The sequence below is a fragment of the Pipistrellus kuhlii genome, unplaced genomic scaffold (genome assembly GCF_014108245.1).
Source record: "Pipistrellus kuhlii isolate mPipKuh1 unplaced genomic scaffold, mPipKuh1.p scaffold_m20_p_7, whole genome shotgun sequence".
In the NCBI taxonomy this organism is placed as follows: Eukaryota; Metazoa; Chordata; class Mammalia; order Chiroptera; family Vespertilionidae; genus Pipistrellus; species Pipistrellus kuhlii.
This window is the reverse complement of record NW_023425573.1, coordinates 31,877,267-31,891,313: the sequence shown is the minus strand read 5'-3', so window position 1 is coordinate 31,891,313 and position 14,047 is coordinate 31,877,267. Positions and strand designations below refer to the sequence as shown.

The 14,047-nt window shown below is 39.6% G+C and overlaps 1 protein-coding gene and 1 long non-coding RNA gene across 7 annotated transcripts in view; both read left to right on the top strand.

Annotated features, from left to right (window-relative positions):
* Positions 1 to 14,047, top strand: part of ITPRID2 (ITPR interacting domain containing 2) — a 37,077-nt gene that overhangs the window by 16,049 nt on the left and 6,981 nt on the right. For 4 of the 6 annotated variants that reach the window (XM_045575625.1, XM_036420707.2, XM_036420706.2 and 1 more), the window contains 8 exons: positions 1,010 to 1,082; positions 5,184 to 5,272; positions 6,669 to 7,871; positions 9,726 to 9,803; positions 9,882 to 10,009; positions 10,392 to 10,542; positions 11,803 to 11,868; positions 12,874 to 13,338. In XM_045575625.1, coding sequence (XP_045431581.1) covers positions 1,010 to 1,082; positions 5,184 to 5,272; positions 6,669 to 7,871; positions 9,726 to 9,803; positions 9,882 to 10,009; positions 10,392 to 10,542; positions 11,803 to 11,868; positions 12,874 to 13,338 — 2,253 coding nt within the window. The remainder of the gene's footprint in view (positions 1 to 1,009; positions 1,083 to 5,183; positions 5,273 to 6,668; positions 7,872 to 9,725; positions 9,804 to 9,881; positions 10,010 to 10,391; positions 10,543 to 11,802; positions 11,869 to 12,873; positions 13,339 to 14,047) is intronic. The other 2 variants (XM_036420708.2, XM_036420709.2) reach the window with 2 other exon arrangements.
* LOC123651661 lies at positions 1,744 to 4,641 on the top strand. The gene is made up of 2 exons (XR_006740534.1): positions 1,744 to 3,059; positions 3,303 to 4,641. It is a non-coding gene; the product is annotated as an uncharacterized LOC123651661 (long non-coding RNA).

The following is a 14,047-nucleotide window of genomic DNA, read 5'->3' as shown; positions in this document are numbered from 1 at the left end:
GCCTTTTTTTTTTTTTCTCTCCATGTTGATCATTCCACTCTGATTCAAATGAGTTATTTCTTTTTCTTGAATGGATTCATAGCTTGAAACACCAGTGTTCTACCCAAAACCTGTTTGCTATTTGCTCTCTGATTTTTTTCATTGTTGAAATCCCCACGTGTTTGGCTAGTTTGCCCACTTTACTAGGATGTCATTTATTATTTTAAACACTAATCATTACAGGGGTTAAAGTGTTGGGAATTAGTATTCTCCCCACCGATGGGCCCCATGTTCCATCTTAGTATAGAGTTACTTATGTTAGAATAGAGGGTGTGGCAAATAAGGAATCTGAAAATTCCTAAATTTTGTAGTTGTACAAGTGGTAGTTGGGGGTAGGGGGAGAGAGTGAAAGAGAAAACCTTTGTGGGTTTGATACCTTCTTTGGACAGAGTTTTCAGGGAAGATTTGTGGTTAAGAGTCTTTCAACATTTTAGTTCTGTAATGAAACCTGCTTTTCCACTTAACAACTCCCAAGTTATATGTCTTAAAAGATCAATTATGTCTGGACAAAGAAGTCTTACACACAGATTTGACGCCTGAAATTTGTGGGATTTTAATGTAATTTTGCAATGGGAGCATAATGTGCCATTTTTCAAAGATGCAGGATCCGGGCCTGCCTCGTTGGGGTCAGCCATGCCATGGTCTGCTGCAAGGACTCTGCTAGCATTCCTCCTGGCACTGAGCAGTTTGAAGTTTAACACGGAGAGAACTTTTTGTTATGGGTCTGTTTTTCATATGATAGCAACTTTTAAAGTTAGTTTATACATGTAGTCATTTCTCTTTGCTAGTTAGAAACTTGCACTCCTGTTAACTTGAAAGTAATTTTGAGGTAAGATATTGTGCAATTTTTAAAGAAGTGAAGCTTTGGTACCCTTTTTGTTAGGTTGATTTGTTGAATAAATGATTGTTAGGAAGGGATTCTTTGCCATAGATTCTTTTAAGTTTTAATCACTTAAAACTCTTTTTTTAGGTTCAAAGTACGGAGGAAGAAGCACCTCATGTTCCAGCCACTTACCAGTTAAGTCTTGGTAAGTCGAAAAGAGGTAAGTAGGCCAATGTCCACAAATCCCAAGCATATGACCGAAGGGTAGTCTTTTGGTTGGGAAAAGGGGTTTTGTCTGCCAGTATTTGTAGAAGATAATAGTGTAAAACAATAATTAAGAAACATAAGTATTCATGCTTCATTATGGTTTGGATATAGAATTTTTTGTATTCTTGAAGATTATTGCTCTTATAAAATAATTTTAGTTTGCTTATTCTGCAAAGACCTCATTATAAATATTTTTCAGTTCTGCATAGGACTAGGTGGGAAGTGATAGAGCAGCAGATTCAAGCCTACGTTTTTATGTGGTTATGATTGAAATATACACCTGTATTCCCCCTCTGGGTTTTCATTATTTAAATATGGCTCCTACACTGATACATGAATATGCCTCTGGCAAAAAAAAAGAAAGCCCAATGTCTCAGCAATAGTTAAAGCTAGTTAAATTAAATTCAAACTGGATCAAAGGTGAGTGGCTGAAGATGTCATTCTTCTCTTGAATTATTAATTATTGACCAAAGGACCTTTGAGTCCATTTCTTTCACTTTTCATTTACAACACAAAAAGCATGTCTGATCTTCTTTAAAGTCACAAAGCTTTTGAGATTTAGAGAAAAAGAGAGAGGAAGTCAAGAAGTTAAAATGACCACTGAAGGTAGGACTGTTTATTTTTAAAACTTTACCCATGCCGAACCACCCTGCTTTTTTTAAGCAAAGATTCATATGTATGTTCCTAGAATAGGAAATTACATGTTTGTTTTCTGATCTCTGAAATGACTTTGTAAGAGATGATTTGCATAGAATTTTTCTTTTATTCCAATATGGTACTAAGAAACAAGAGCTCCACTTACTAGGTTACTGTAGTTCCCGTTAGACACAGAACGAATTTTACTATTTAATTTTCTTCCCCATGTAAATCCATAATGTATGTACTTCTGAGCTGTGAGGAAGAGTTCATAGGAATCTCTGTTTGAGATAGGTAGACAAGGGGTACATTGTGTCAAAAGGGATAATGTAGTATCTTTGACCTTTGAGCTTTTTTTCATATTGGTCATTCCACTCTCATGCCTATGAAGTATTTCTTATTCTTGAATGGCTTCATAGCTCAAAACTTTGAGGATTCTACCTAAAACCTGCTTGCTGTTTGTCCTCTGATTTGTTCAAGATTGAAATCCCTTATGTTTGGCTGGTTTGCCCACATTACTAGGATGTGGGAAAATTTTATACATTTAAATAAAAACAGTATAATTTAAGATCTTCCAAGAGTAAGCTTCCTGTGGTAGGAAAGATGGAATGTGGTTTGTATTCACATCCGGGTTTCTTCCTCTTATTGACTTGTGCTGTTTTATTTCTGTTGGCATATGTAAGAATGTTAACGTTTTTATGAGTCACATTTTTATAAATTAATAGTAAAATGGTTTTGTGTGTTCATGTGAGGGAGAGCGGACAATACAGTGTTTTAATCATTTTTGAAGGTAGCCTATCAAATTTTGATAACGCAAACATGTGAGTATCTTAGATTAATCACAATTGCAGAATTAGAATCACTGGTAATGTGTTTATTTCGCAACTTTAGTAAAAATGCATGTAATGTCTGTATAAAAATATTCCACACTTTTGCTAATAGGACATTGGAGATTACAATGATCTTAAACTCAAATCCTGCCTTGGGATTTACATACTGAAGCCAGAGAGGCTTAGTGACTCAACTCATGTCACAAGCTAACATTCCATAATTATTCCGAGAGCAGTGCAAAACTTTCCTTAGTACAGAGGAGAAACAATATTTCCTTAAGTCTGGCAGAGCAGACAGGTGTTCTGTTTTGTTTCTTTATGATACTAGTCAAATACAATGTCCAGATGTTTTGTTCTCACTTTAGTTTGCTCTAACTTCCCAGTTTTTAAGTTAGAAAAACCTTATGTCTTCAGTTAGGACCAGAGGTCTCTTTCTTTTAAGCTCCACCTTTTTTCTTTGGAGAGTAGTGCATTTTCTTTTCTTTTCTTTTTTTTTTTTAAATATATTTTATTTTTTTACAGAGAGGAAGAGAGAGGGATAGAGAATTAGAAACATCGATGAAAGAGAATCATCGATCAGCTGCCTCCTGCACACCCCTCACTGGGTATGTGCCCTCAACCAAGGTACATGCCCTTGTTTGGAATGGAACCTGGGACCTTTCAGTCCGCAGGCTGATGCTCTATCCACTGAGCCAAACCGCTTTCAGCAGTGCAGTGCATTTTCTGAAACAGAAATGTCTGACTCAAGAACCTAGATTGTGATTTTTAGGTTACAGAATAGTTTTCCCTGCATTGCGCTTAGTTCCTAAAGTGAGCCAGCCGGTAAGATAGAGAGGATTATTATTCTGTCTTGCAGAGGAGAGACGTCATGGCTTTCCGGAATAAGCAGAGGCTTGAACCCAGGCCTCTTTGTTCTTCCCTCTGCCTGACACCTGCTCTGAAGACTGAGCAGTCTGCAGTCTGACTGTCCTGTGTGAACTCAGGCTCACCACGGAGAAGTCAGCTCTGCACGTGCAAATAAAATGGCTCTTAGCAGAGAGGCCTTGAGTGTGGCTGGGCACTCAGGTTTCCCTGCACGCACTGGCAGCTTTTTTACTTTAGCAAAATCTGGCAGCTTTTGACATTACAGCGATCTTAATCTCACATCCCAACCAGACAGGCAGTTTTACTTCCAAATCCTTTAGGAGATTGCTTAATTATATTGTTGCTTTAAGAAGATAGTTCTCATTCATTCATTCAGCAAACATTTTTTTCTTTTTCTTTTTTAATTGTTAGCTTTCGCTAGATACTGGGATACAAAGAAAAATAAATGAGGTTCCTGCCTTCAGGAACTTTAAAAAAAGGACATACACATAATTTAGGTGATAACTGCTGAAAACATAAGATGTTAATTGTCCTCTCCATTATCGTAATGCATAATGAGTACCTTTGGTAATTAACAGCTTATTCCAGTTCAGTTTCACAATGATTCCAGTTTACCTAGACTTCTCAAAGGATATTAGTCAGTTTCTTGTATTACATTATGCAGTATCATTAACTTCCAAATGATATTGCAGAACTATTCTAAATTAATGAGGAAAAAAATTACTCCATTCCATTATACTCTTTGAAACGGAGGCTACACTGGGACACTTTTCAAAGTCAGGCAAACCTTAATTGATTTTGGATTTGATTCAAACATATTGTATAGTTTTTTTTTTATTTCTAGCATTCAAATATGAAATGAATGGATTTGGCGAGCACACTTTACTGAGCCTGCTGCTTTTGAAGTTCTGCAGAACTAATCTCACGAAGCGCCTCCCTTAGTAAACGCAGCAGTGATAGAGTGTCTCCCACTGCGGCATTGTAGTGTGGATGGGCATGTGATTCTGTTTATTGTACGCAGTTGGCCTTTTTACATACTTAATGTGGGTGTTGGTTTTTTTTTTTTAGGTTATATTAACTGGGAATTTGAGGTTTGGGGCCAGAAACTAAATAGGGTTTTTATAGGATTAACAATATTATGTACGAGTTGAACCTATTTGACTGAGTTTTATGCAGTTGTTAAGAGAAAATTTGTTTCATAACTTACAAATGTTTGCATCATTTAAAACACCACGGATGTTTAGATACCTGCAAACAAGTTATTTAACTTATTGGCCTTAATTGTACTTTTATTTTCTTATTAGGAAAGTAATAGACATTTTTTACACTACATTTAAACTTCTAATTTTACCTACTACATATTTAACCTTTACGTTTTTACATAATAGAAATGGTTTATTTGGGGGACTTTTATTTTTACTGGAGCCAATATTTTAATTCAAGCAGTTGTCCTCCAAGGATAAGACATTAATTGGACTTACCAAGTACATTATAATTAGAGTTTGATTAGCAACCGGACATTGAGAATTTGTGATCTCTTTCAGTTTTTGTTTGAATTTGACTTAACTCCTGAGCTTTGAAGTCACAATTTTTAATAAGCGATGCATATTTTTCTAAGACAGAATCAATGTTTGCATATCTGTTAGGAGTTCATATGTGTGTTATAATATTGTTCTCATTGAAGCATATTTGGCAGTTTTGTATAACTACACTTCTTTTGGTAGATCACCTGTTACGTACTGCCAGTCAGCATTCTGATAGCAGTGGTTTTGCTGAAGACTCCACAGACTGTGTCTTCATTAATCAACTTCAGGTAAAATTTTCTTCAGGTAAAATAGTAAGCACTATGATTAACTTCACATTTACGTGGTTTTTTAAGTAGCTATTTCAAGATTCAATCTGTGATATCTTTATTTTAAACATAATAAGAATAAAACATTTTCTGGGATGCAGATGTAATCTAAGTGTTTGGCTACTGATTTTAGGTTTCACTAATTCTTCATCTCTGACAAATATGTAACAACAGCAAAAAAAACAACTAAACTTCTTTCTTTTTGGACCACCAGTAAATAGGTTATTTTAATCATTATCCTAGCTTGTCTGCTGTTTTTATTACTTTTTACCATCGTTGTGTTTTAGTATTTTCCAGTAAGCATTTATTTAGTAACCAACATTAAGTGTGGATCTATAGCTTGCTGATCATTATATGACTTTTATGTAAGACTATGTTAGATAACCCAAGAGTTAAACACATCTTCTCAAGGAACAAACAGTGTATGTGTTCAGTGCACAGAATTTATGTGAAAAGTGTCTAAAACACCTATACACAAATTTTAAATAAAGTTACATTAATAGTAAAAGAGAACCCCCCAAAAGAACCTTTAGAAACAGCATTGGGTGGAAATATAAGAGGAGTGACTGCGGTGACTCTGAAAGGATGGTTCAGTGGGCAGAAAAACCGGGAGCTGGAGGAGAAACTTTCCAAAGGAAAGCTATGGCCATCAGAGTGCAAAGATGAGAATTTGGCTGCTTGGAAATTGAGTAGTTGAGTGAGCAATTCTGATACAGTAAAAGAGGCAAAAGTGCAATGGGAGAGTAAATCAATGATAAGGACAAGAAGATAGGAATGTTAACTATCCTTTCAAATGATGATGATAGCTTCAGGGTGATAGATTTTTCTTTGGTCTTTTTCATATGGCAGTGGCTTAGGGAAGTTTTTAAGGAAGGGCCCTGTGAGAAGAGAATTGGATGCAGAAAAATATGGGATGAAATTTTGGGAAAGTACCCTCATCCTGGGGAAGATGTGATCAGAAGGACAGGTTGGAGGGTTTAGTTTTAAAAAAAGAGACACAGTTTCCTTTCAAAACGGAGAGGAGGGAATGATGGGAAGAGGCGTGGGGAAGTTTGTAGGTGTTGGGGAGGAAAGCTAAGCAAGCAGCTTTTGTCCATTTCCTCTGAATTAGTAGTGGCATGTGTTGCAAGAAAATGAGATGCGTGTTGAAAAAGGAATTTAAGGGAGTAAAGGTCTGGACTAATCTCGGTGAGAAATTGGAGGGACGGCTGACTAGGGTGGTGTAAGCAGTCTTGAACAGCACCTCTGTCACAGCAGAGGTGGGAGACCCCAACATACAGTTGCATCGTATCTCTGGCATTTCATTCATGATACGTATTTGAACGTTTCTTCCTTCCACCCGTTTTTCCTCTCCCAGGTTCACATGGGGAGTAGTGCCGATAGTTGTGACAGCGAGACAACAGTCACTTCGTTGGGTGAAAACCTTGCCACGCCAACAGCACCTGACCCTCCTTCCTTTAATGACTCTGCGGAGGGATCTCTCACGCCCGTTCCCAGGGGAAGCGGGAAGGCGGCAGCAGCTGCTGACAAAGGAAGGTCAGATGGCCAGGACTCCCCCCAGTGCGAGGCGGTGGAGGATACAGGAAATGAGGAGTCCACCTGCCGTGCGGGGGATCATGCTCCCGAAGTCACTGAAGTGAAAGAGGACTCCTCTCCCGCACAGCCAGAGGGACTGCCAAGGGGAGAAAGCGCCGAAAGTGACGTGGATAGAAGCACGGAATGTGAATTTGTGCAGTATACCACACACCATATTCTGAAATCGCTGGCTTCCATCGAAGCCAAAGGCAGCGAGAAGGGCCCTGAAACTAAAGCCGGGCTTCCCTCTTCCTTGGACAGAGTCAATACAGCCTTGCAAAGAGCTCAGATGAAGATCTGCGGTCTGTCTGGTCAGAGAGCGGGGCGTAGCTTGATCAAATCAAAAGACCTGTTAAAGCAGAGGTACCTGCTTGCCAAAGCCGGCTATCCTCTGCGCAGGTCTCAGTCTTTGCCCACCACCTTGCTGAGTCCCGTGAGGGTCGTGTCCTCGGTCAACGTTCGATTATCCCCAGGAAAGGAGACCAGGTGCAGCCCACCCTCCTTCACCTACAAGTACACCCCCGAGGAGGAGCAGAAATCGGAAAGTGAGGCGGTTGAGCACGATGGCCAGTCTGTTGTCAAATCCACTATCTTCATCTCCCCGTCGTCCTCTGGGAAGAAAGACTCGGAAGCCTCTCCCAGGGAGGCGAGCCCGGCGGAGGAGTGTCATCATCAGAGGGCGCCCACCTGCTCCCTCTATGCCCCGGCGCCCATATCGCAGTCCAGCTGCTCCCTCCACTCTCTCCACTCCGAGTGGCAGGAACGGCCCCTCTGCGAGCACATGAGGACCCTGAGCACCCGCAGCGTCCCCAACATCTCCGGCGCCACCTGCAGTGCCTTCACGCCCCCTCTCGCGTGTTCGTACTCCCATAGACACGCTGCCTACCCGTACCGATCGGGCTCCGTGAACCCCCCTTCTGCCATCGAGATGCAGCTGCGAAGAGTGTTGCACGACATTAGAAACTCGCTGCAGAATCTTTCACAGGTATGGGGGAAAAGTGCATCTTCACTCATTCTTCGTTTTATCGACCTGAGCACCTCCTAATTCACCTAGAGGCTAAGATGCAGAAGGCATGAACCTCCTGTCTTCATTGTCTTCCGTGTCTACACTGATCTGTACCCTCTCTCCTCCCAGACTCCCTCCTCCCGCCTCAGAAACGACTCTTACTAACGCTGGCCAAGGTTCATGTCTCTGCTCGGAACGTCCCATCTAAGAAAAGAGATTTTGTCCATTCATGTCCTTCCTTATGCCTCTGCTCCATTGTTTTTTGTCTTAGTGAGGTGGTCCTGTTATTTAAAAAAAATCTTCCCTCTCAAGAACTTTCTCTCCTTCTCTCTGCCAGTGGACAGTGTTCACCACCTCTTCTTTCTAAGTGTGCGTGCCCTTGCCTGCCTGTCGCCGTGTGCTCTGGTTCTGCTCGTAGCTCTCTGACTAAGCTTTCCCCTCCACCTATTGACTCCCGAGGCCGGTCTCCTGGCGCAGCGTTAGTCTGCCTCCACTGGGTTCAAAGCCTGAACTACCCCAGGAAAGGAAAAAAAAATCAGGTAAACTGTGAACGTGAATTAAAATAGTCTTATGTGTCTTGTCACTTAAACAACTATTAGTGGACTGGAAATAATCCCCCCCTAAAAAACGCTGAAAATAAGTAAATTGTCCTCAGGTTTGCCTTTCATATTTCACATTTCCTTTCTGTATCTTTCTGAACTACTTACATTCAGACAGTTAAGGACATGAAGAAAGGGACTGTCATGCAAGGATCAGAGTGTTCAGCAAGGTGTCAGGAGGCCTAGGATGTGCATAGTAGGTCTCTCACCATGATGACTGCAGACAGGAAGCCACTGGGAAAGTAAAAACTAAAGTTGTGACTTTTCAAGTTAGGTAGTAATGTGCCTTCTCCAAATGATTTTCAGCCTAACCAGAATGTGGGTGTTTGTCTTCCTGTGTACAAAATGTAGTTCTGTCTATGAGTGAGACATTTAACCTTTCAGCTGTAATTGTGTGACACTGGGGATTCCCAGGGCCCTGTCTCCCTGTGACTTTCTTGCTAGGCCAGCTTGTTCTACCCTGGGTGTGGCCTTCTCATTGATGTCCCTTCAGTAACTCAGTTAATTTCCACTCCCACCTCAGTAGGCAGATGCTCTTCATGACCTGGACTCTGCCAGTATCTCCAGACTTATTCCTTACGTGTGAGCTCCAGCCGTTACTGGACTGCATGCCGGCCCCTAAATAGTTGTGTCAGGTGTCAGCCGTTGAGGTTGTGTACTCCCCTAATCCGGATTTTTGAATGTTTCTATCGTAACACTCCCCTCCACCCCAGAAGTATAATTTTTTAAGTTCTCTTTTCTCTTTTTTTTACATTATGAGAACACTAAAAGGTTGGGAATGCCTTTTATCTTTTTTTCTTCACTGCCTGTAATAGTCACATATAGCAGATGCTCAGACGTCTGAGAATGAGTGATGATGGATTGCTACTCTCTCCATTCAAATCAATAGTTCTGTTATTTCAGAATGACACTTGTTATTTCTTCTGTGGGTTTTGTTTTTCTACTTTCCTAAGGCAAGAGGGAAGTCCTATAAGACATAAATGAGCTATCTGTGTTCCTTTGCTTCCGCCTCATTCCAAATAGGCTGACTTATCCCCGGAACAGATGGGAGTAGTAGGTAGAGTGAGGGACTGATTGATTTGGCTCTTGCTCACAATATGCAGTTTTGTTTTTACTATTTTTGCCTCAAAGAGAAAGACATGAAGGCCTCAAATTCATAGTTTTAAAACTTCAAATAAATCAGGAACAATCACTTTGGCATTAGTTTGTAACCATCCTTTCCCTTTTTTTGAAGCACCCTATGACGAGAGGATCTGATCTTGCTGCTGCTTCGTACAGTCCTCAGAAATCGTCTGTTCTACCTCTTTATGAAGTAAGTTCTTACTGAAATCGCTGTGTGCAAAATAACCTCTGTGACTTAGAGGTATAATTTTGTTATGTTGTATTTCAGAATACTTTTCAGGAGCTCCAAGTAATGAGGCGGAGCCTGAATTTGTTTAGAACGCAAATGATGGACCTAGAATTGGCGATGCTGCGTCAGCAAACCATGGTTTATCATCACATGACTGAGGAGGAAAGGTAAAAGTTTATTCTGTCTTAACGTGACTCAAACCTTTTTCTATCCTAAAAAGCATTGCCAACTTTTCTATTTAAAGCTAGATTTTATTTCCGCTGCTGTGTACTCTTTATCTATTTGGTGAACCAGTATAAATAAAACTCCCAAGTACACTTCCCTGCTTTCAGTGCGCTCAGGAAGGTAGTGGCTGTCCTCTGTTGTCAGTGTTTGGGGTATTTGTGAGGAAGGCTAGAGAGAGAGAACAATTGTGCTGGTGGTCACACCTGCTGTTGTGCCAGTTTCTAGAACTTGGAATTTCACTGCCTTCCGACAGCTGGTGAGGGAATGGTGATTGCATCCCCAGACTGCTTTATTCAGACGTTGTGCCTGTCCCCCTGCCATTAGGTATGAAGTGGACCAGCTCCAGGGTTTGCGAAATTCAGTCAGAATGGAACTCGAAGACCTGGAGCTGCAGCTGGAGGAACGTCTGCTGGGCCTGGAGGAGCAGCTGCGCGCCAGGCACATTCCTTCTCCCTTCCGCTCCTCCGCACTGATGGTGGGTACCCGACGATGTCAGTAGATCTAGGAAGGATTTGCTTATAGTGTTCCATGTAATTTCAGATACATGCCTTAACACTTATTTATATGGCATTAGAAGCATGGAGTATGTTTAAGGAATCTTCCCCAAATTAGTTGAATGTACACATTGTGATTACTTTCTTAAATAGTATATTTAGAAATACATTGAAAACTTTTCATCGTAATTTTTAATAATAGAAAATAAGCAGCAATAGAAAAGTTTAGGGGTTTTAAAGGAAAGTGATAGTGGTTAATCTCTGACATTTAGCATGTGATTGTAAAAGAACACATATATATTCCACTCAGTTTTTTTTCTTCCTTTCATGTCTTTGAATAACTACTTTCTTTAAGCTTTTCCTTTATTTTGGATACTTTTCTATTCTTTGTGTGTGTGTATATATATTTTTTTAATATATTTTATTGATTTTTTACAGAAAGGAATGGAGAGGGATAGAGAGTTAGAAACATCAATGAGAGAGAGTCATCAATCAGTTGTCTCTTGCACACCCCGCACTGGGGATGTGCCCGCAACCGATACATGCCCTTGAACCTGGGACCTTTCAGTCCCGGCGCTCTATCCACTGAGCCAAAGCGGTTTTGGCAATTCTTTGTGTGTTTTTTTTTAAGAAATCACATGAATTCTTTGTAAAGGCAAAAAATATATACAACAAAGAGAATTAAAAGAAACACTTTATATTTATAAAAGTACCACTCTTTATACTTCCCATGTTTCTTTTTATCAAATTTGAACTTCAAAAGTTGTAGTCTTATTTTTGCTGATACCTTTGCAGTTGTAGAAAATATTGCTTTGAAATGCTGAAGTAGTGAACTTTTCTGTTACCGGAACAACATACTTGATTTATTATAAAAAAGTGGATGATTACCATACACACACACACACACACACGCACGTATGTGCACATATGGTAAAATCAATAGAATAGGAATGTGTATGTACACATATGAATAAGTAGCATAGGCTAAGAATATTCTATATCAATGATGACTATCTTTTTTCTATAAAAGGTTTTGATTTATTCTAGAAATGTGTGTTGGTGAAACTGTGATGTATGCACTTTCAATCGCAGTAGCACCTTTTATAGGTTCCCATGACATTTGAAGGTGACATAAAGGAATGCATTAGAGTAATAATTAGCTAATTTACTTTATTATAAAACAGTTGCAGTTTGGGGGGAAAAAACACATGTAAATATATATATTTTTCTTACTTTTTCAGGGGATGTGTGGCAGTAGAAGTGCTGATAACTTGTCTTGCCCTTCTCCATTGAATGTAATGGAACCAGTAAGCCTCTTTCCTTTTAAATCATAGGGGAGGGAATGATAGAACATTTCAAAAACACACAACTTTCCTAGTGCAGATGAAATACTTTCTAAACTCAGAATTTGATGAGTTATTTAAATTGATTGGAAGGGAGTTTGGGACTTCTGGAAGTCCCTTGCTACCTTAGCCCACTAGGAAGCCAGTTAATTGCATAACGGGATTTATCTTTGTGGCCTACAGGAGATAATGCATTATAAAAACGTTTAATTTATACTCCAGGGTAATTGTTCTTTTACAGTCTGATTCCATGTCCTTTCGGTAATTGGATCTCTAAGGAGACTACTTTTTGAGCAAAAGTCTGATTTTTAACCCACATTAAACAAATTAGTTTAGCGATTTTGCTTTTCACTAGTTACTCTTTCTCGTAAGTCATTTGGACAACCATATGGTGACAAGTAAAATTTCATCCCACTAGTTGTTCTAGTTACACATTTTATGGCCTGATCTCACTAAGAATTTAAATTTTCTTTGCTATTGTTGCAAATGAAATTAAGTACCGTATTTTTCGGACCATAAGACGCACTTTTTCCCCCCCAGAAGTGGGGGGAAAAAGTCCCTGCGTCTTATGGTCCAAATATAGCCTACACATATACTTTAAAAAAAAAGTTTTTTTACTTGCCCGGCTCTGTGTGGTCTCTGTGTGCTTGCCCGGCTCTAAAATGGTTCTAAATGCTGCTGTTTACTTTACAGGGTTGATTACATGTGTTTATGACTGTGATGTTGGGTTTTAATGCACATAAAATATTTTAGGACACTATTTGTTTCAGAATCTTTTTTCTTCATTTCCCTTCTCTAAAAACTGGTGCGTCTTATGGTCCGAAAAATACGGTAGTTACTGAATGAATGCTTTAGAAGAATCATGCCTTACAAGTTAAGTGACTTTAGGCAATATAGCCAGGACTTTAGTTTTTTTAACCAGTGATCTTAATTTCAAGAGAGGATAATTATAATTTTTCTGATCTCCAGGTCACTGAACTGATGCGGGAACAGTCATACCTTAAGTCTGAATTGGGCCTGGGACTTGGAGAAATGAGATTTGACATCCCTCCTGGAGAAAGCTCAGAATCTGTTTTCTCCCAAGCAACGTCAGAGTCCTCTTCTGCGTGTTCTAGTCCCTTTCATCCTAATCGAAGAACTGGAGGGCCTTCTGGTGACTCAGCGCGCAAACCCAAGGCTCATCGGGCACCAAGCAAGAAAGTGTTCCGCGCATCCGTGGCCCTGACGCCAACTGCGCCTTCTAGAACAGGCTCTGTGCATTCGCCTCCAGAGGGGGAAAGTTCTGAGGACGTGGGCGCAGCTGAAGAACACTTAGAGGCTGTAGGACCTAAATCCGACGTGGAAGAAGGGTATGGAAAAGTCCCATTGATGCCAGCTGCTGAGGAAATGCATAAAAATGTAGAGCAAGATGAATTGCAGCAAGTCATACGGGAGGTGAGTAAAACCCATGCTTAATTTATTTTGTGGTATATGTTGGAGGATGTTTTGTTTAAACATTATTTCTAAGATATTCCTTTGACTCACTGTATTCAGTAATTTTCATAGAGCTTTTAAATTAACCTTCTCTTTGGTCCATCTTATATTGATTACAATATTTTTTTAATATTTGAAATGGCATTTCTATAAATCCCATACTACAGTGTGGAATAATTGCAATTCTGTATTATTCACTCTGGGGAAGAAGGTACGTTTAGAGTTTGAAATAGATAAACATGTGACGTGCTCTTTAGACTGTTTCTGCATTTGTAAAATGGGAGATTACAATTTAGGTCTCTTCCAGGATATTATGTCATTTTTATAATGTCAACTTACATGGGAAGGTGGTGTTGTGACTTTAATAAGTATAATTAATTTGGTCTGTTTGGTTTAATGGGTGGAGAAATATAGAAATTATATGAGTTGCTCAAAGACAAAAATACAGAATGAAAAGGTTTATCCTGAAGGATGACAGTGGTCAAACCTGATTAACCATGGTTCTAGTAACCAAAAGGACCACAAGAAAATTAGGAAGTTGAGTAGTCAGAGGTCAAATGTTAATTTAGAAAATTAATAGAATACCTGTTTTTGGCACTAGGATCAGGTAGAAAGAAAGAATTGTATATATTTTTTTAAAAAGAAGCCCTAGTTTTGATTAGTGGTTAGA